Below are 22,457 nucleotides of genomic sequence, written 5' to 3' on the forward strand. Positions count from 1 at the left end.
TCTGGCATTCCTATACACCAAGAATGGAAAATCAGAAAGAGAAATTAAAGAAACAATCTCATTTACCATCACAACAAAAAGAATAAAAAACCTAGGAATAAACCTGCCTAAGGATGTGAAAGACTTGACTCAGAAAACTATAAAACACTGATGAAAGAAATCAAAGATGACATAACCAGATGGAGAAATATACCATGTTCTTGGATTGGAAAAATCAATATTGTGAAAGTGACTATACTACCCAAAGCAGTCTACAGATTCAATGCAATCCCTATCAAACTACCAATGGCATTCTTCACAGAATTAGAACAAAAAATTTTACAATCCATATAGAAACATAAAAGATCCCAAATAGCCAAAGCAATCTTGGGAAAGAAAAACAGTGTTGGAGGAATCAGGCTCCCGATGTCAAACTATACCACAAAGCTCCAGTAATCAAGATAGTATGGTACTGGCACAAAAACAGAAATATAGATCAATGGTACAGGATAGAATGCCCAGAGATAAACCCACGCACATATGGGCACCTAATTTACGACAAAGGAGGCAAGAACATACAATGGAGAAAGGACAGCCTATTCAATAAGTGGTGCTGGGAAAACTGGACAGCTACATGTAAAAGAATGAAATTAGAACACCACCTAACACCATACACAAAAATAAACTCAAAATGGATTAAAGACCTAAATGTAAGATCAGACACTATAAAACTCTCAGAGGAAAACATAGAAAAAACACTCTTTGACATAAACCACAGCAAGATCTTTTTTGACCCACCTCCTAGAGTTTCTCCTAGTGAAATAAAAACAAACAAATGGGACTTAATTAAACAAAAGCTTTTGCACAGCAAGGAAACCATAAACAAGACAAAAAGGCAACCCTCAGAATGGGAGAAAATATTTGCAAATGCAACAACAGACAAAGGATTAATCTCCAAAAAATACAAACAGCCCATGGAGCTCAACATCAAAAAAACAAACAATCCAATTAAAAAATGGGCAAAAGACCTAAATAGACATTTTTACCAAGGAAAACATACAGATGGCCAAGAGGCACATGAAAAGATGCTCAATATCACTAATCATCAGAGAAATGCAAATCAAAACTACCATGAGGTATCACCTCACACCGGTCACAATGGCTATTATCAAAAAAATCTAGAAACAATAAATGCTGGAAAGGGTGTGGTGAAAAGGGAACGCTCCTGCACTGTTGGTGGGAATGTAAATTGATACAACCACTATGGAAAACAGTATGGAGGTTCCTTAAAAAAACTAAACATAGGGCTTCCCTCGTGGCGCAGTGGTTGAGAGTCCGCCTGCCGATGCAGGGGACGCAGGTTCACGCCCCGGTCCGGAAAGATCCCACATGCTGCAGAGCGGCTGGGCCCGTGTGCCATGGCCACTAAGCCTGCGTGTCCGGAGCCTGTGCTCCGCAATGGGAGAGGCCACAGCACTGAGAGGCCCACGTACCGCAAAAACAAAAACAAAAACAAAAACAAAACTAAACATAGAACTATCATATGACCCAGCAATCCCACTACTGGGCATATACCCTGAGAAAACCATAATTTAAATAGAGACATGTACCACAATGTTCATTGCTATATATATTCACAAGAGCCAGGACATGGAACCCACCTAAATGTCCATCGACAGATGAATGGATAAAGAAGATGTGGCACATATATACAATGGAATATTACTCAGCCATAAAAAGAAATAAAATTGAGTTATTTGTAGTGAGGTGGATGGGCCTAGAGTCTGTCATACAGAGTGAAGTAAGTCAGAAAGAGAAAAATAAGTACCGTATGCTAACACATATATGTGGAATCTAAGAAAAAAAAAAAAAGGTTCTGAAGAACCTAGGGGCTGGACAGGAATAAAGATGCAGATGTAGAGAATGGACTTGAGAACACGGGGAGGGGGAAGGGTAAGCTGGGACAAACTGAGAGAGTAACACTGACATATATACCCTATCAAATGTAAAATAGATAGCTAGTGGGATGCAGCTGCATAGCACAGGGAGATCAGCTTGGTGCTCTGTAACCACCTAGAGGGGTGGGTAGGGAGGGTGGGAGGGAGACGCAAGAGGGAGCGGATATAGGGATATATGTATACGTATAGCTGATTCACTCTGTTATACAGCAGAAACTAACACAACAATGTAAAGCAATTATACTCCAAGAAAGATGTTAAAAAAAAAAAAAAAGAAACGAAATTGAGTTATATGCAGTGAAGTGGATGGACCTAGAGTCTGTCATACAGAGTGAAGTAAGTCAGAAAGAGAAAATAAAATACCGTATTCTAACACATATATATGGAATCTAAAAAAAAAAAACCAAAACTGGTACCTGATGATCCTAGTTGCAGGGCGGGAATAAAGATGTAGACATAGAGAATGGACTTGAGGACATGGGGTGGGAGGGGGAAGCTGGGGTGAAGTGAGAGTAACATCGACATATTTACACTACCAAATGTAAAATAATTAGCCAGTGGAAGCAGCAGCATAGTACGGGGAGACCAGCTCGGTGCCTTGTGACCACCTAGAGGGGTGGGACAGGGAGGATAGGAGGGAGTCTCAAGAGGGAGGGGATATGGGGACAGGTATATGCATATGGCTGATTCACTTTGGCATACAACAGAAACTAACACAGTATTGTGAAGCAATTATACTCCAATAAAGATCTATTAAAAAAAATAACGTAAAATTTCTTCCTGGGAATTCTCTGGTGGTCCAGTGGTTAGGACTCCATGCTCTCACTGCCGAGGGCCCGGGTTCAATCCCTGATGGGGAACTAAGATCTCACAAGCTGCAGGCCTATAAATAAATAAATAAATAATCAAAGAGCACAGGCCCATTATTTTTTAGAATGTCCCTTGCTTGGAGTTCGTCCGATGTTTTTTCCCTTGATTAGATTCAGGTTAAGCACGTATGGTCAGAATACCACACATCTGATATTGGTGCTTCTCAGTGCATTATATCAAAGGCACAGGATGTATATTTGCCACATCGCTGGTGATGTTAATTTGGATTATTGGTTAAGATGGTCTCAGCCAGGTTTCTCCACTCTAAAGTTATTACTTTTTAACCTTCCCGATTTATAAATATCTTGCTCGGATTTACTTTGAAACTATGCAAATATCCAGTTTCTCGTCAATCTTTCACCTACTAATTTTAGCACCCACTGAAGGTTTTTGCCTGAAACACTCATCACTGTGGTGGCTGCCAGATGGTGACTTTCTAATTCCATCGTTCCTTGCACATGTATAAGTTGGCATTGTTCTGTAAGGAAGAGCTTTCCCTGCTTACCCAGTTATTCATTCATTTATTTGTTAATATCATTATGGACAAATGGTGAACCAAGGCTCCAGGCACCTTCCATCTGACTCCACCACCTCTAACATGTGGCCTCCACAGGCACCACAGAGAGGAAAGAAAGACTACACAAAAGAGTACACAGGGGACATTAGGGCTAGGTCTGCAAGTGACCTGTCACATTGTGATGATAAATTTTATGTGTCAGCTTGACTGGGCCACCAGGTGCCCAGATATTGGCCAAACATTTTTCTGAATGTGTCTGTGAGGGTGTTTCTGAATGAGATGAGCATTTGAGTTGGCAGACTGGGTAAAGCAGATTGCCCTTCCCAATGTGGGTTGGCCTCATCCAATCCACCGAAAACCCGGAAGGGAGAATTTTCTCTCTGTGCCTGTCTTTTTTTTTTTTAATTTTTATTGGAGTATAGTTACTTTACAGTGTTGTGTTAATTTCTACTGTAGAGCAAAGTGAATCAGCTATATGTATACATACATCCTCTCTTTTTTGTATTTCCTTCCCATTTAGGTCACCACAGAGCATTGAGTAGAGTTCCCTGTGCTATACAGTAGGTTCTTATTAGTTATCTATTTTATACATAGTATCAATAATGTATATATGTCAATCGCCATCTCCCAATTCATCCCACCTGCCCTGTGCCTGACTGTCTTGGAGCTGGGATATCAGTCTTTATACCTGGACTAGAACTAAACCATTGGCTTTCCTGGGTGTCCAGCTGGCTGACAACAGATCTTGGGACTTCTCAGCCTCCATAATCGCATGATCAGTTCCTTACAATAAATCTCTCTATATATATCCTATTGGTTCTGTTCCTCTGGAGAACCCTAATACACACATCTACATATTTCACATATCTTTGGTCACTCCCTGGTACCTGGCCCCTAACCTAACTGCAAGGGAGCCTGGGACCCACAGTCTTCTTGTGAGGAGATGGAATTGGTGAGCTTTGAGCTACTCTTTGCCATAGTGTGTCTTTCTTACGATCCTAACTTTCAATTAAGTATTCAGTGGAGACTGCCAATTGTTTCAGTTAACAGGGTTTCTATGATCTACTCAACCATTAAAATAAGAGGGAAATTTTTCACACCAATGGGGAAAGATTGTCAAAACACGAGGTTAAGGGAAAAAAGGAAGAATACAGAGCAATTGTCTAATAAGGTCCCACTTACAGAAAAAGCACACACCCTACCCGTGTATCCTTCCTCAGAAATCTACTGGAGGGGGTAATAAATAAACAAACCAAAAAAGAGGAAGATATGGGACCCAGGCAACAGGAAACTGAACTCAAGAGAAAGAGGAAGGAATCTCGGGATGATGAGAAGAAAGTTCCCAGGATAACGTCTGTGCACTGGGCTTAGAGAGAAGACAGTCCCAAGTGGAGCAGGTCAAAAGGCTCCTGGAGAGTCACTCCAAGATGAGGCTATGGAAAACCTAATGCACATGGCGGTGAGGAGAGGCAGTGGGGACAGCTGGGAGAGAGAGCTTACAGCTTAATTAGTGGTAAGAATACAGAACATGACACACATGGGAAAACTTAACAATTACTAATGTCAAGAAAGTAAATTAAAAAATGGGCCCCAAAACTCCATGGTATTCAACATGGCTCAGCTGTGAAAGGCACATCCATATTTATAACAATGCAAATATTGACCTAACCAAGATTTTGGTACCACGATGACAGGAGGACAAAAGTAGGGGGGATGCTGGCGGTAGCATAAAACTGAAGTCTAAAGCCTGGACTTCCATCCTGGGAAGTCAAAAGACAATGCCTGAAGATGAAAAAATCTGAAGTAGAAGTCTAAGCACGTTACTGAGAATTAGAGAGGGTTCAGGAACAAGTTGAAAGTGTTTACCTTAGGGCAGTGTGAACAGGGAGCTAGGAATGGGGCGGGGCCTGCTGTTCTTCCTGCAGAATTTGTTTAGTGATTGGATCCTTAAACTAGCAGCATGCATAACTTAGAATTTTTTTTAATGTAAATTAGAAATAGTGCACAAACCGTCTGTTTCTCTATGCATATGTATGTTTACAAATGTATAGAAAATATCTGGGAGGAGATGCATGGAAGTGGTAACACTGAAGCCTGCTGAACTTGGAATGAGAGGAACTAGGGTCCCAAGTTGAGAGGGTGACGGGAGAGTAAGAGGGTCAAGGAACACTCATTTTATCCGTATTATTTTCATCATATACAAAGTGAAGATATATTTGTGCAACCAAAGACCATTTTAGAAGATTTTACTTTTTAATAAAGTAAGACAGTGGAGAGAGTTCTCCTTTCCTACTGGGCATGGCCCAGGTCATGGTTCAATTCTCATGGCCTGGTATGTTCCCAAGTGTTAGTAAAATCTCTAGTCTTCCTGTCAAACAGTCTCTACCTCCTCTCAGTGATTCTAGGAACCCAAGGACCCACAATGACTGCTGGGATGGGTCCAGAAATAGATATATCACAAGGCAGAAAGGTCATTACACACACACATGCACACACACACGAGGGTGCCCTCCCAGGCTGCTGTCCTTTGGCCAAAAGCCTCTCTGTCTCTCCTATTAACTTCTAAGAGAATTTCTAATTTTAATAAATAGTAGGGCTTCCCTGGTGGCGCAGTGGTTGAAAGTCCGCCTGCCGATGCAGGGGACGTGGGTTCGTGCCCCGGTCCGGGAGGATCCCACATGCCGCGAAGCTGCTGGGCCCGTGGGCCATGGCCGCTGAGCCTGTGCGTCTGGAGCCTGTGTTCCGCAGCGGGAGAGGCCACAGCAGTGAGAGGCCCGCGTACAGCAAAAAAAATAAATAAATAGTAAATAATAATACTATCAAGCCATGTTCATATTTCCATTTTCAATCATTTACTACCTTCCCTGCTGGCACTATTTTTAAAACTTGCCATATCAGACAAAAGCAGCTTCAGAAGAGCAGTGGACCACATCACAGTACTGTTCATTTCTACAGAAAGCCTGACTTTTTGAAAGAAAGCTTTCTTAAAAAGAGAGGTTCTCACCAATTTAGCCTTTCAAATCAACGAGACCTTCCTATCTTATTAAATAGCTGGTGCTTTAATGAGATCTCTGGGTCGATAAGAAGGTAGTTGTAATATTTAAATTCATTTCACTTATGGGCCTTTTTTAGCAGTTAATGGATATTCCCTTCACCCTGTGCTTGACTCCCCAAATCTGATGTGTTATAATGAAATTATGAATATATGAATAATTTGCACACATTAAATTTTGGGATTGCTCTGAAATGTGTTACCATGTATTTTAAACAATTTTTTTCTTTCGGAAATTTCCTGATTAAGAGGTTTTCAGAAATGGAGGTCATAAGTTCTGAGCCATGATTAAAATGAATTCCTTTATTTCTACATTTAAGATTATGTCTATGGTACAAATGATATAATTTTAATATAAATGTGAGCCTACATTAAGTTTTTCACTTAGTGTATTTTCATTGTGTGTTTAATGATATGCAAACTCACGCTTTCAAAATAGATGTCTTTTCCAAACTTCAACAGGCCAAAAGGCTAGGCAAACTCTGCTTTTTAATCACTTTGTTGGGCAAGCCAACTTTGAATGCGTGATTTTTAGATAACTTAGAAAAAATTCTAAGTTATGCATGCTGCTATTTAAGGATCCAATCACTAAACAAGATGGAAAAAATGCTTTTCTCCATCTTAACAAAGGATTCATTTTATAAAGCCTCGGGTCTCTAGCCTCAATCCAACAGAAATGCTAACCATAATAGTGAAAGCCAGCATTCACAGGGCTCCTGTGATGCGCTGGGCATTGTGCTTTGTGCTTTGCATTGATTCTCAGCTAATCTTCACATCAACCTGGTGAGGTAGGTGCAATTACTACTCCCATTCCACAGATGAGGAGACTGAGGCTGAGGCTGAGAGTTTATGGCAACTGCCCAAGGTCCAATAGCTAGTATAGGACAATGGGGAAAGAATAAAGGGTTTAAAGTGGAAAAGTGAGAAGATCGGATTTCTGTTAAAAAGGAGAGGAAAAGTTAAGCAGCGCATAGACCAGATGGAAGGCTCTTGCAAAATTTCAGAGGGAGATGACGACCAAAAGTGGGAGCGATGGACATGATACAGAGCAATGAACACAAGACAAGCTACAGTTGATGTTATGGCTGATTATGTGGGGGAATTGATTCATCCAGAAATATTTGGTGAGTTCTTTCTGTGTTAGACCCACAGCTGGGCACTAGGGATACAAGAGAGAATAAAGAAATAAAAGGCTTGTCAAGTGGAAGAAAAATTAAAAAAATAAACAAAAATAAACAAAAAATAAACAAATAAGCAAACGAAGTAATTAACCAACTGTATTTGTTTCCTAGGTAACAACTTGCACAGCTGGGTGGCTTAATCAACAGAAATTTCTTTTCTCACAGTTCTGGAAGCCAGCAGTCTGAAAACAAGGTGTTGGCAGGGTTGGCTCTTCTGGAGACTCTGGAGAGAATCCTTCCTCACTCCTTCCACCTTCTGGGGGCTGCCAGCAACCCTTGGCATTCCTTGGGTCCAATCTCTGCCTCTGTTTTGAGAGGTATTCTTTCTTCCATGTGCAAATTTCCCTCTTCTTATAAGGCCCCTGGTCATTGGATTAGTGCCCACCCTGATCCAGTATGACCTCATCTTAACTTGATTACATCTGCAAAGAGCCTATATCCAAATAAGGCCACATTCACAGGTACTGGGGGTTAGGACGTGGACATATCTTTTTAGAGCACATAATTTAACTCAGTGATAAATTATGGGGAGGAGATGAAAGGGATGCTATTACTTTAAAAGGAGGGAGACCTGCTTAGATAATCAGGGAAGGCTTCTCTGAGGGACTAACACTTAAGCAGAACCAAAAGATAAGAAGGGCTACTTATTGAAGAGACTGTCTTTTTGCTATTATATTGGGTTGGCTGAAAAGTTCATTCAGATTTTTCCATAACATCTTGCAGAAAAACCCCGAACGAACTTTTTGGCCAACCCAATATATTCTTGCCCCCCTCATAGATTAATTGACCACAGGTGTGTGGGTTTATTTCTGGACTCTCTATTCTGTTCCATTTATCTATGTGTCTGTTTTTGTGCCAGTACCATACTGTTTTGATTATAGTAAGCCCCCTACATACAAACAAATTCCATTCCAAGAGCACGTTTGTAAGTCCAATTTGTTCGTCAGTCCAACAAAGTTAGCCTAGGTACCCAACTAACACAATCGGCTGTATAGTACTGCACTGTAATAGGTTTATACTACTTTTACATAAATAATACATAAAAAACAAACATACACAAAAAATGAAGAAAACATTTTTAATCTTACAGTACAGTACCTTGAAAAGTACAGTAGTACAGCTGGCATACGGGGGCTGGCATCATCGAGTGAACAGGCAAGAAGAGTTACTGACTGGAGGAGGGAGAGGAGGTGGGAGATGGTAGAGCTGAAGGATGGTCAGCAATAGGAGGCGGAGGGCAAGCTGCAGTTTCACTCACGCCTGATGCTGATGGCACAGGTTCTGGTTCCCTGCTGGATTCAATTCTATCTATAAAGATACTGTACTATTGTACTCTATACAGTATTGTAAAGTACACAAAAGCACAACCATGTGACACAAAGCACACACATAACAACATACATCAGACACGAGAACTAACTTACGTGACTGGACATGCGAACACATGTTCACATCTTTGTAAGTTTGCAACTTGAAGGTTCATATGTAGAGGACTTACTGTACTGTAGCTTTGTAGAATAGCCTGAAGTCGAGGAGCGTGATACCTCCAGCTTTGTCCTTTTTTCTCAAGATTGCTTTGGCATTTCAGGGTCTTTTGTGGTTCCATATAAATTTTCCAAAATATGGAAGCAACCTAAGTGTCCAGATAAATGGATGAAGAGATGTGGTGTATATAATATATAATGGAATATTACTCAGCAAAAAGAATAAAATTCTGCCATTTGCAATAATATGTGTGGACCTAGAGAGTATTATGCTTAGTAAAATGAGTCAAAGACAAGTACTCTGTTATCACTTATATGCAGAATCTAAAAAATAAAACAAATGTATATAACTAAACAGAAACAGACACAGATATAAAGAACAAGCTAGTGGTTACCAATGGGGAGAGGGAAGTGGGGAGGGGCAGGTTAGGGGTAGGGGATTAAGAGGTACAAACTGCATGTATAAAATAGATAAACAACAGGGATATATTGTACAGCACAGGGAAATATAGCCGTTGTTTTGTAATAACTTTAAATGGAGTATAATCTATAAAAATATTGAATCACTATATGGTATACCTGAAACTAATATAACATTATAAATCAGCTATACTTCAATTAAAGTTTTAAATAGTAAATAAATAAATAGGAAGGGCCAGACTCATAGCAGCCCAGGCAGAGGAAGCTGCAAGTGCAAATGCCCTGGGGCTGGATAAACTGTGCTAACAGGTGGGAATTAAAAGAAAGCCAGCATGTCTGCAACAAAGTCCTGGTTGGCAGGCAGGGACCAGTTCCAGGCAGGGTCTTAGAGGCCGAGGGAAGGAGTTTGGATTTTTCTTACATGCAATGGGAAGACAGCCATTGAAGGATTTTAAGCAGAAGACTGACAAGAGCTCATTCTGCCTGTGTTGTGAGAACAGACTGCAGTGGGGAAAAAGGGGGAAGCTGCAGACAGTTATGAGGGGACTGTTGCCCCTGACCCTGAGCAAGAGCCTCCAGGGTGGTGTAAGATAGACATGCAGAAGAGTCAAAAGATGTGAGGTGTGTTTTCAAGGAAACACCAATAGGATTTCCTGAAAGTTTTGAAACAATGTAGAGAGAGAATGGAGAGGTCAGTGGTGAGTGCTTGGCTACAGGGGAGGTGGTGAAGGTTAGCGGCGTGAGTTTGTCATTTGAGAGCCCGGATGAAGGGTGATATCAAACTCACCAAAGGGCCTGGGGTTGGGGAAGGAGGGCTTCAGTGCAGAATGATGACTGAGCCCTGACACACGTGGAAGCTCCCATTTGGAAATCTGCCCATCAGGTGCCTCTATTTAATGGGTCTGAGCGGGAACAATGAAATCTAGTCTCTGGTCATTATCCAGCATTTAACACTCAGGAGGGCAAATTTCTTTCTACCCCATTGACATTCCATAGTTCCCCTGGTGGCACAGAGTCCTGGTGTCAGAGAAGACCACAGCCCCAGCACCCCCACTTGGGCAAAGTACTCGACTCTGCGTGGATGTACAGGGCTGTCCATTTGGTGGGATGGAGAACATTCCAAAGCCACCAGTGCTGCCCATCAGTGAACTAGGAAATCCCCTTCTCATTTCTAGATCCAATAGGGAAGAACAAATCTGACTCCATATTGGATCTATTTCTTTTACTCTAACCTTTGTATTCTATTGCTTTTGCTACAAGTTGATCTCGAAAGGGATGTTGCCTATAAGCTTAAATCATACATAATGGCCCATCTCTGGGAACCCTGCCTCCCACATAAAGAACGTTAAGCTAAAGTACCTTTATTTAGCTCATAGGAAACCTCCTGACCAGGCCCACCTGTGAATGGCTGCAGGAAAGAAATTAGCACATCCCCTCTGGAGTCTGACTGGAACCAGGACTTTACCCTCTCCCCTTTTAGTATAAAAGAAACCTGAATTCTAACTCAGGGAAAATGGTTCTTTGGGACACTAGTCCACCATCTTCTCAGTTTGCTGGTTTTCTGAATAAAGTTGCTATTCCTTGCCCCAACAATTCATCTCTCTATTTTATTGGCCTGTCGTGTGGCAAACAGGACGAGCTGGAACTCGGTAAAATAGATAGCAGCCCAAAGAGGCCAGAAGCTGTTACTGACAAGCAGACTTTCCCTGTAGAAGCCTCCGTTGCCTGGAATCTACTTTATGCCTGGAAAAGTGTGATTAGCCAGTATTCATGCCAACCCCAATGTGATCTTACTTCCCTTGGATTTCCCAGCTTGGGCCTCAGAAGGGGATTTGATTGGGCAGCCTTTCTGCTATGACCTCTACCTGATATATTTGTTCTTAAAAATGAATCAAAAGGTAAGAACGATGGCCTTAGGGTCAAAACTCCAGCTCGAGGACCTGGATTCAAAATCTCAGTACTGGGACTTGCTCAAGTTATGTAACTTTCATTGAGTCCCTTAGTCTCTCTGAGAGCCTCCTATTCCTCTTGGGTAAAATAAGAATAATGAAATCCCCATCTGCAGGGCGCTGGAGGGTTCAGTGAGCTAGGTGGGTAAGGCCCCAGCACCATGGAGGCCAGCACAGGGTCAAGTCATTTGTGTGGAGAGAGCCAGGCTGCCAGCAGCCACTCTAGATATTGCTTCACCCCTATGGGTTCTCTGCTTCCCAAATCCCAAGGGTATCTTGGCAATAATTGGTGCTGCATAAATGAGGAAGCAGGACCTGGCTGGCAGTGCCCACCCTGACCCCCTCAGTGCCCGGTACCCCCAGGGTGAAGCCAACTAAGGATGGAAACTGGAAGCCTGTCAGGAGCAAGGGGAGTTCTCAGAATACGGCCTGCAGGATCCTGGGAGAGTCCTGGGTAGGCCATAGGCAACACTCTTGAGTCGCAGGGGCTCAGCGTGAAAGACAGAGCCCCCCACCAGCCAGATGTCAGTGCGCATCAAGATAAGTTCGCATGGAGAAAGTGCCCATCCACCTAGGTATTGTTCAAGGAAGCAACATCCAAATGGGAAAGGGCAGAGGAAAGATTCCTGTGAGATTCATGGACCAAGGGCAATTTCCTGCCTGCCTCTTGGGATGAATAGAAAATAAGTGAAAACTTATGGTTGAAGCAAAGCTTTTGGGTCTGTGGAGATTCTGCCGTGGACCAAAGAGGCCTGGGGCTGGCTGAGTCATCCATGTGGGTGAACGTTTTGTCCTGTCTGCAAAACAAGAGCAGAGCTCCAGAGAAGGGGCACACGAATGTGATTAAACGTTTGCCCCCCAGCAGCCTCCAAGAGGAAGGCTGCTAAACAGCATTGTTGGGTAACTTTCCATTGCCGCTACCTAGAAGAACGAGGGGGAGAGATGGTGAATCTCCCATCCAAAGACAGCATCTCTCTACATCCTTAAATCTTTATAGATGAGATTATTTGCTTCAAAGTAATACAGAGCAAGTGGAAGGGGGTGGAAGGATAGATTAGACTAGTCAGTCTGAGTGGATGCACGATTGGGATGTGGGGGGCATTTCTTTAAATTACTAAATGTTTCTTTTTAAATAATAAAAAGGTTTTTTAAATATAATATTCAATACCCAACATGTATGAAAAGGCTTTTTAAAGTCAATATCCTTTAAACAAGAAATTCCACTTTTAGGAATTTAGCATAAAGGTGCAGTGCAGATTAGCGGAAAGAGCTGTGTAGTTTATAACAGCAAAAAACTGAAAACAACCAAGATGTCTAGCAACAAGAAACTGTTTAAAGAATACTTATGGAATACTAGGCAGCTGTTTAAAGAAAAAGATGATGAGAAACAAATAAAAATTAAGAAAACATATTTGTATTTTAAGTTACAAAGGGATAATTTCCCTAACATATGAAAAAGCTCCTGCAGATCAACAATTCACAAAAAAAAAAAAAAGGCAAAGACTATGAAAAGGAAATGTGTGTGTTATGTGTATTTGTACAGATAAGCAAAGATCACAATTTGGTAACACATCTTATTGGGAATGAGAATTAGTACAAACTCTGTGGAGAAAATTTAGCAGTATCCACAGATATTGCAATATCTGTGTCTATAGCAATACTTATTGCTAAATTTACCCAGCAATACCACTTCTAGCAATTTATTCAATTTGCATAAAACAAAGGATGAACAAGCTTTTTCACTACAGCACTGTTTGTGATAGGAAGACTGGAAACAACCTAAATGTCCAACAATAGGAGACTGGTTAAATAAATTGGGATGAAATTAATTCAGCAGAAGCATAAACAGTGACCAGAAGTGACCATGAGAACGTGAGCACCCTGGTCCATTCACAATCCTAACCTGACCCTGAGAATTCACAGGGAATGGATTTGGGCTCAAGCCAGTCTTTTCTAGACTCCAAGGGGCAGAGTGATTCCAGATAGCACTTGGGGACATGTAAACCCTGAAGTCGACTTTTATGTTCTAACATGGAAAGACGGCCATGAGACACTATTAAGTTGGGGGAAAGGTTACAGAATAGTATTAATTCATGCTCTCATTTCTATCTAAAATTTAAATATCATGTATTGTGTTAGTATATGCATAGGAAAAAATTGGAAGAGAAGAGTATACACCAATCCATTAAAGCAGTTATTAAGTGCCTACTATGTGCTAGGTGCCGAGAACATACAGATAAATAAGGAATTAGAATGTCAATTCCATGAAGGAAGAGGAATTTGCTGTTTTGTTTCTATTTTAGCTCCAGTGTCTGGCACATAATATATACTCAATTAATATGTATGGCATGGAAGGAAGGAAGAAAGGAAGAAAGGAAGGGAGGGAGGAAGGAAGGAAGGAAGGAACGGAGGAAGGAAGGAAGGGAGGGACGGAGGGAGGGTGGAAGGAAGGAAGGAAAGAAGGAAGGAAGGAAGGAAGGAAAGGAAGGGAGGGAGGGAGAGAGGGAGGGAGAGTCCCAGCCCACTCATCGCCCACAGTTGCTCACAGCATAGTATAGATACAGGTGTGAGCAGATGAGACAGAGCAGCGCAAAGAACTCTGGGAGAAAAGGACTCCGAGTTAGTAGGATCTTTGCATAAACTGTCTCTCATCCTTGTGTCATCACCTCCCTTTCAACAGAAGAGAAGTCAGTTGCAAAAGTCATGGCCATGGAGCTCATTTTCAAACTCAAAGCTTATCCAGCTGCTGGGCGCCCTCTTCTTTAAGAACACCGCTTGGCTCTGTAAATGAGAACCAGATTATCCAGCCTGACTTGGGCCCAGGAGTGCTGGTAATGAATGCCTCCAAACTGGATCTTAGAGAGGCAGAAACTCTTGGAACAAAACGTCGCATTTTGACAATTTCTGGGAGACTGGCTTCAGTCAACTCGAAGGTGACACCCAATGTCGCTATGGGGAACTACAAAGAAATCCTAAACGATGGTTCCAGAAGAGGGAGCCTTACTGGATGCTTGCCTTTCTTCGTTTTTCAGTTAACTCCATGAGGTTCTCAGGGAGGCCGTGCTAAACAGGGAGAGCTTGCCCGGGCTGTGTGAAAAGACCCTCCGACTCAAAAACCCACTCAAAGCGAAATGAACACATCCTTGGTGGAGGGGGCGGGGGTGCTATGGCTTCTCTCTGCCTGAATAAGCGGGTGACGATTTCATTACTGGGTTCTTCTCTGATTCCTTTCTTATAGCATTTGCTTAATTACAGTTGCATTTGAACAGCAGAAGCCTAAAAACTCTCCTGAGACACATTTGCGGAGGGCCCTGCAGTCATCCAGATGCAGGTAGGAATCTCTACTCTGTCTCTTAACATCTGGGTAGCCCGGGACACATCCTTCATCTCCCTGAGCTTCACTTTTCTCACTCGTAAAATGGAGATGATGATACCTATTTTGCAAGATTGCTGTGTCGATTAAATGAGATTCCTATGTGCACATAAAATAGAAAAGGCTTGGTAAGTGTTGATGTTGTTACTATTATGGGTAACACTTACTGAGTCTTTACTAAGCCTTACTAAGCCTTTGACATGTGCTGCCTTTTAAAATCCTTACAACAACCCTATGAAGTCGCTAGTATTTCTATCCTCATTGTGTAGTTGGGGAAAACTGAGGTCTGTAGGGAATGGTCATGGTCGTGTACTAATATACAGCCAAGTTAGGATTCAAATCCAGGCTATCAACCTGAGAGCTCCCATAGTGAATCACTATTCTATAGTGGCTCCTGTATGAAATTGTTTAGGAGGCCATTCAAGATTAAATGTACCCAGGTATTTCCCCGGTGGTCCAGTGGTTAAGACTCCACACTTCCACTGGTTCCATCCCTGGTCGGGAACTAAGATCCCTCATGCTGTGCAGGCCAAAATAAAGAGGCAAAGGATCTGAATAGACATTTCTCCAAGGAAGATAAAATAGCCAGTAAATAGTCAGTAAGCACATGAAAAGATGGCCAACTGCCCAACATCATTAGCCATCGGGGAACTGCAAATCAAAACAATGATATACCACTTCAGATCCACTAAGATGACCATAAAAACAAACAGGCAACACGGACAACAACAAACATGGAAAATAACAAGTGTCGGTGAGGATTTGGAAAAATTTGAACCCCCATACCTTGCTGATGGGAATGTCAAATGGTACAGCCAGCTTGCAAGACAAGCTGGTAGTTACTCAAAAGGTTAAACATAGAGTTACTCTATGACCCAGCACTTCCAGGTGTATACTCGAGAGAATTGACATAGAGTTACATATGACCCAGTATACCAGGTGTATACTTAAGAGAATCGAAAACATATGTGCACACAAAAACTTGTACATGAATATACTACCCTTACTCTCTGTTCATAGCCCAAAAGTGAAATAATCCAAATATCCATCCATTGATGAATGGATAAACAAAATAGTATATGTATATATGTATACATGTATATATGTATATCAACACAATGGAATATTATTCAGCCATAAAAAGGAATGAAATACTGATACATACTATAACATGGATGGACTATGAAAACATTATGTTCAGTGAAAGAAGTCAGTCACAAAGGACCACACATTTTATGATTCCATTTATACAAAATGTCCAGAACAGGCAAACTCATAGAGACAAAGTAGATTAGCGGTTGCCAGGGACTGAGGAGTAGATGTTGGGCGGAAATGGGGAGTGACTGCTAATTATTAAGAAGATGAAGAAAATGTTCTAAAATTGGTTGTAGTGATGGTTGCCCAACTCTGAATACACAAAAAAATTGAATTGTTCACTTTAAATGGGTGAATTGTATGGTACGTGAATAAATCTCTTTTTAAAAAAAGTTTCAATGTATAAGTAAATTTTAAGACCTTTGTATTTGTCACATAGTTCACACACATCAAGTAATCCTTACTGAGACACATGTCACAATTTTTACTCTGGGAAAGCAGAGTTCATGGGCCAGGTTCCAGGACAGACACTAGTTGAAAAACTAAGAACTCACCAGCGAATGACCCAACTCATTCTAGTAACATGCCAGACCCAGAGTCAGCTACCTGAGGGCTGGGGGCTGGGCAAAGCCTATTTGGACACGTAGTGGTACGTCTCCCTTCTAGATACCTCAATTAAATTGCTTACAGACTGTCTTTATTGCTGTTCAGTGGCGCTTTACTCTCTTGATGAAAGATGAGCATGGTTCATGCTTTCCAGCAACTGTATCACAGCAGATGATCTAGCAGCTGATTTCTTATTCTTTGGACCATCCTGTCCTGTTTCTAACTGATACAATTTCTCCAGGACTCTGGAAAGCTGGAGGAGGGGGACATGCCTTCTCCCTTGCCCCTCACCCCTTTTCACCATCAACTTACCTGTCAGACCTTAAGCCAAAATTAAGGCTAACATTAAAATTAACCCTCCCTAGGGTCCAAATGAAATTTAGCAAATCATCAGTGTCTTAGTCTGTTTGGGCTGCTATAACAAAATACCATAGACTGGCTGCTTTATAAACAACAGAAATGTATTGCTCACAGTTCTGGAGGCTGGAAGTCCGAGATCATGGGACCAGCATGATCAGGTAAGGTGGTACAGAGTTCTCCCTGTGTCCCCACAAGACAAAAGGGGACAAAGGAGCTCCCTGGCGCCTCTTTTAAAAGGGCACTAATCCCATTCACAAGGGCTTGGCCCTCATGACTTAAGCACCTCCCAAACACCCCACCTCCTGATATCATCTTATTTAGGGTTAGGATTTCAACATATGAATTTGGGAGAAACACAAACACTCAGACCATAGGAATCTATAAAAGTAGAAAGCAAAGATGTCTGCTGATCTAGTGAAGAGATTCCGCCTTGCCTGTCCAAAAGCTCCCACTTCCTGTGAGGAGAAGGCAGGAATGCTGTGTCACACACCTCCAGGAGACAACATTCAGATCATTGTTCCTGGAAAAGTAGCGCCCCGATTTGAGCAGGCACAGCCTACACAGCTCTAAAGAGAGGAGCTACCTCTCCTCAGAGCGGAAACAAAGGATCCCTGCACTCATCTTCATATCCTCAAAACATCACTTCACCTCCCAAAGTAGCATCCACCACACCGCCTGGGGCTCTGTGGACTTGGTAAATATTTTGTTTCCCCAACAGTATTCTAAGCATTGAAGGCAGGGAAGATAACTTATTTTCCTTGGAATCTTCCACATAACCACATAAATAGTTATAAATCAAAACTTTGGACACATGGAGTGGTAGGCTGAATAAAAGCCCCCCAAAGAAATCCCCCAAAGAAATCCACATCCTAACCCCAGAACCTGTGAGTGTTACCTTACATGGTAAAAGGCACTTGGCAAATGAGTTTGCAGATTGAGTTACGGATCTTGTGATAGGGAGGTTATCATGGACTATGGGCTCAATGCCGTCACAAGGGTCCTTATAAGAGAAAGCCATGAGGGTCAGGGTCAGAGAAGGAGAGGTGACAGCCGGAGCAGAGGTTGGAGTGATGGAGGACTACGAGACAAGGAATGTGGGCGGCCTTTAGAAGCTAGAGAAGGTGAGGAAATGGATTCTCCTCTAGAGCTTCCAGAAGGAAGGCAGCCCTGCTGACCCAACTTGGACTTCTGATCTCCGGAGCCATAAGAGAATAAATTTGGTTGTTTTAAGCCATTAAGTTTATGGTGATTTGTTACAACAGCAACAGGAAATACACGGTACCATCTTCCTCCTCTTGTTCGTCATTATCTTGGTGAACACTGATTGAGTTTACTGATGTAATCTTTGTTAAAATGAATAAATGGAAGGTACTATTGTTACCCCTATCTTACAGGTGAAGAAACTGAGGCTCAGGGAGATTACATAATGGAAGGTTTTGCTTTTGTTTTTGTTTTTTTTTGGTTGCAAACAGCAGAAAGAGACTCTGGCTAGCAGAAAGGGAGAATGACCCCAAGTAGTATGAAACATGGAGGAAGTACGATCCGGGCAACACGGCAGCTGCTGAACACGTGTCTTCCCTGGTGACACTTTGCCCCCCAACAGTCTGTTTATTTTTTTAATGGTGGTAAAATACACATAACATATAATTTACCATTAGTGGCATTTCGTACATTTATAACATTGTGCGTGCAACTATCACCACTATCTACCTCCAGAACATTTCTTCACCCCAAAAAATCTGTCTTCCATGTGCCTGAGTTTCAAGGAAAAGGACGCTCATATCTGATCCTGAAATTTATTGCCTTAAGAAATAAACCAGAACCCCTTGGTAGGTGGGGTGCAAGAGAGAGGAGGAAGCGAAGGAAAGAGGAGCAAGTCACAGTGTATCAGGTGCTGGCTTAAGTCTCAGGAGCACAGCCATGCAGCCAACTGATGCCACCCGCAAGGCTGGCTCTGCTCTCCTGAGGTCTCAAAGGGGCCCTCACCACCAGCTGAGCACAGACAGAGGGCCCTTGCTGCCTTGGGCCCAGCTGTTATTTTCCATTCAAGTACAAAGCATTTCATCCAGCAGGAAAGCCCTCCCTGAGCCTGCAGCTCCCTTCCCCCACCGGGGACACATCCCTAGGATTAGATGAAAGGGAAGTGCATCCATGAGTTCCTGGTTTAGGGGGATCTTCACCTGCACTCTTTGAGAGGCTGATGGTTTGAGAGCCCTGCACATTGTAATGACAGCAGCATACAAGTCCTTCCCTCATTAGCAGGAAGGGAAGTGAGAGCAGCCAGCCCTCAAGTCTTCCTTCCTCTCCCCAGGGTGTTTGTGTAGCCAGTTTCAGGGTGAACTGACAAAAGAGGGACATGGAACAAGTTTGTCCATAAGGCTAATTGTGCCCAGTTGAAAGGCTGGACTTTTCTGAAAAGATGTTATTGATGTTTATATGATCTACCTTTTATGAAATGATGATGGAGTAGATGGGAGTTTTAAAGTTTTGTTTGGTTTTCTTTTGTTTTAATTTGGCATAAGGAAAAGTTGACTTTGTCCTTTACCCAAGTTTTTGGAAAATTCACGGATCTGTGAAATTCTAAATTCTGGGGAGACCCTGACCTACTTGTGACTACGAGCAGCCCCCAAGCAGGGAGGGTTACACAGGCAGGATAAGAGCACCGCACTGCTGCTTTAATTGTCCTGATGAAGGAACACGTCAACCCTTCAAAAAGTAAAGAGGACAGTGTAACAAACCTTCATAGACCATCACCTGGCTTCAAAAATTATCCACTACGGGCCAAGCTGGCTTTATTTTTACCCCCACCTACTTCCTCCTGGATTATTTTGAAGCAGTGCCCAGATATCATATCATTTCGACTGTAAATATTTCAGAATGTATGTCTAAAAGGTAAGGACTCTTTTTGAGAAAACCTAGCCAAAATATAGTATTATACCAATAAATTTTAAAATTGAAGTATATTTGATTTACAATATTGTGTTAGTTTCAGGTGTACAAAGTGATTCAGTTATACATATAAATTTTTTCACAATTCTTTTCCATTATAGGTTATTACAAGATGTTGAATATAGTTTGCTGTGCTCTACAGTAAACCCTTGTTGTTTACCTATTTTATATATACCAATAATTTCTTAATATCATCAAATATCTTATTAGACATTCCTGACACACACATTCCCTCTCTCTTTCTCTTAGTCTCTTCAAATCAGGATCCAAATAAGATCCGCACATTGCAACTGGTTGATATGCTTCTTAAGTGTCTTTTAATCTACAGGTCCTCCCTCTGTCTCTTTCTTTTTTGCCCCTTCCAATTTACTTGTTGAAGAATTAGGTCATCTGTCATTTGTCCTATAGAGTGCCTACGTGGAGCCATTTCATATCCCCCATGGTCCTCTGTATTTCCTATTAACTGAGAGTTAGATCTACAGCCTTCTTTATATTTAGGTTCAAGTTTTTTGCCAAAAAATTATTTCAGAAATGGTGCTGAGTGTGTGTTCATCACAGGCACACAATGACTGACTGTCTTTCTGTGGTGTTAGAAGCCACTGATGCCAAGATCCACCAATTCATTAGGACTGCTTCTATATTTCTATTTGGTGAGGTCATCGGGTGACCAGCTTCTCCTGGTTTGCCTGGGACTTTCCCAGTGTTACTACCTTGAGTCCTGCATCCCAGGAAACCACTCCGTTCCAAGGAAACCAGGTCAGTTGGTCACCCTAGCTGAGGTTCCATGTTCTCAAGAAGTGATTCTTCCCATGACCCCTCCTTCCCTTTGCCATACTGGGCAGAGAACTCAGAGACCAAATGTGGGTAACAGATCAGAGAATGCAGGGGTAGGGCCGCTGTATTAAGCAGCCAGTCTTGGGTGTGGTTGACACAGTGGCTGCCCACTCAGCTTCATTTCTACCTTCCTTGCGATACCCTGATTTATGTCTAGGTAGTGATCTCTACTCACATCCCCAGTGCTTCAGAAGAGCTGACCACAGCCCCAGCTCCAGGGATGGGCTTTCCCTTTCCAGAACCAAGGCCCAGACCAGTAAGTACATGCCATTCCCCAAGCCACAACTTGGGCCAGTGAATCCCAAGAAGTGGTTTGCTAGGGGCATTGGGAAAACATTCTCTCTCTTTTTTTTCCTAACATACTGTGAACCATTTCAAGCACACAATTGAATGATATTTAGTAAATTTACTTAGCTGTGCAACAATCACCACAATACAGCTTTAGAACATTTTCATCACCCCAGTAAGACCCCTCATGCTCATTTATAGTCAACTCTAGTCCCACTCCAAGCCCCAGGCAACCACCAATCTATGTTCTGTCTCTATGGATTTGCCTCTCCTGAACATTTCATACAAATAGAATCATACAATGCACGGTCTTTTGTGACCAACTTATTTTACTTAGCATATTTTTGAAGTTTCTCCACATTGTAGCAGGTATCAGTACTTCACTCCTTCTGATGACCAAATAATATTTCATCATAAGGATGTACCACATTTTGTTTATCCATTCATCAGTTGATGGGTTGTTTTGATTTTCTGGCTATTATGAGTAATGCTGCTGTGAACATTCTGTACAAGTCTTTATGGGGACATATGTTTTTATTTCTCTCAATTATAAATACCTAGGAAATTGATTGATCATACGGTACATTTATGTTGACGTTTTTAATAGACTGCCAAACTGTGTTCTGAAGTGGCTGCACCATTCTACATTCCTACCGGAAACGTATGAGCGTTCCTGTTTCTCCACACACTCACCATCTGTTAATTCCGTCTTTTTGATTATAGCCATCCTGGTAGATATGCAGTGGTATCTCGTGGTTTTAATTTGCATTTCTGTAAGGCTGAATGTTGTTTAGCATCTTTTCATAAAGCACATCCTCACTCTTAAGAGCAAGGCATGAAGAAAGAGCAGCCTTGTTTCTTCTAAACAGATGTGAGGTCCGTGACCTTCCCATTATTCTAGGACCAAGTGACTCAGAGGAACAGTTTCAGAGCACTGATGAAACAGTACTCAAAGTCCATCCAACCTCCAGACTCCTTCAGTCACAGGAGCCAAGAAATCCTTCGTATTGTTTAAGCCAGCTTGAGATGGATTTTCTTCAACTTGCATTTTATTGAGTAGAGTAGAGAAAGGCACATTTCCTTATCAATTCTGAAGCAAAGACCAAGCATTTGGAGTGAACTTTGCATGCGTGCTGAGGCTAGGACAAAGGATTCAATGCAAATAGCACAAAGGACTTGATATAGGGAAGCAACTGCCTCTAGCAGAGAGATCAAGGAATAAGAATAAAGGAAGGTAAGAGAAGAGAATGAGCTAAAAGTGGGAAGCTGAAGAAAAGAACACTAAACTGAACCACAACCAGAATATTATTTTAGCCCAAGCTAAGAAATGTGTAAAGGTCCTTCGTGAGAAAATACAAGAAATATCAGAATGAATCCCATTGTATAGAACACATAATCCACTGCGTGCCTTTCTATTTAAGTTATACAGTTTCATTCCATAGTATGGGTTCAGTCATTCTCTATTTATCCTTTTCTCATCTTAATAAAGTCCCAAAAGCCCCAATATTGGTTAGATGTTGGATAATTAATACCCAATAGTTG

General features: G+C 41.9%; 2 protein-coding genes across 2 annotated transcripts in view; one reads left to right on the top strand and one right to left on the bottom strand.

Annotated features, from left to right (window-relative positions):
* Window positions 1-22,457, top strand: part of ZC3H7A (zinc finger CCCH-type containing 7A) — a 236,266-nt gene that overhangs the window by 45,718 nt on the left and 168,091 nt on the right. The gene's annotated exons all lie outside the window — the stretch shown is intronic.
* Window positions 8,681-22,457, bottom strand: part of LOC137207135 (uncharacterized) — a 37,299-nt gene continuing 23,522 nt past the window's right edge. Inside the window, exons 4-5 of the mRNA XM_067706610.1 lie at window positions 9,052-9,190; window positions 8,681-8,861 (exon numbers count right to left, since the gene is read on the bottom strand). Of these exons, the coding sequence (XP_067562711.1) occupies window positions 8,812-8,861; window positions 9,052-9,190 (189 nt within the window). The 3' untranslated portion in view covers window positions 8,681-8,811. The remainder of the gene's footprint in view (window positions 8,862-9,051; window positions 9,191-22,457) is intronic.

The sequence above is a fragment of the Pseudorca crassidens genome, chromosome 15 (genome assembly GCF_039906515.1).
Source record: "Pseudorca crassidens isolate mPseCra1 chromosome 15, mPseCra1.hap1, whole genome shotgun sequence".
NCBI classification, from domain to species: Eukaryota; Metazoa; Chordata; class Mammalia; order Artiodactyla; family Delphinidae; genus Pseudorca; species Pseudorca crassidens.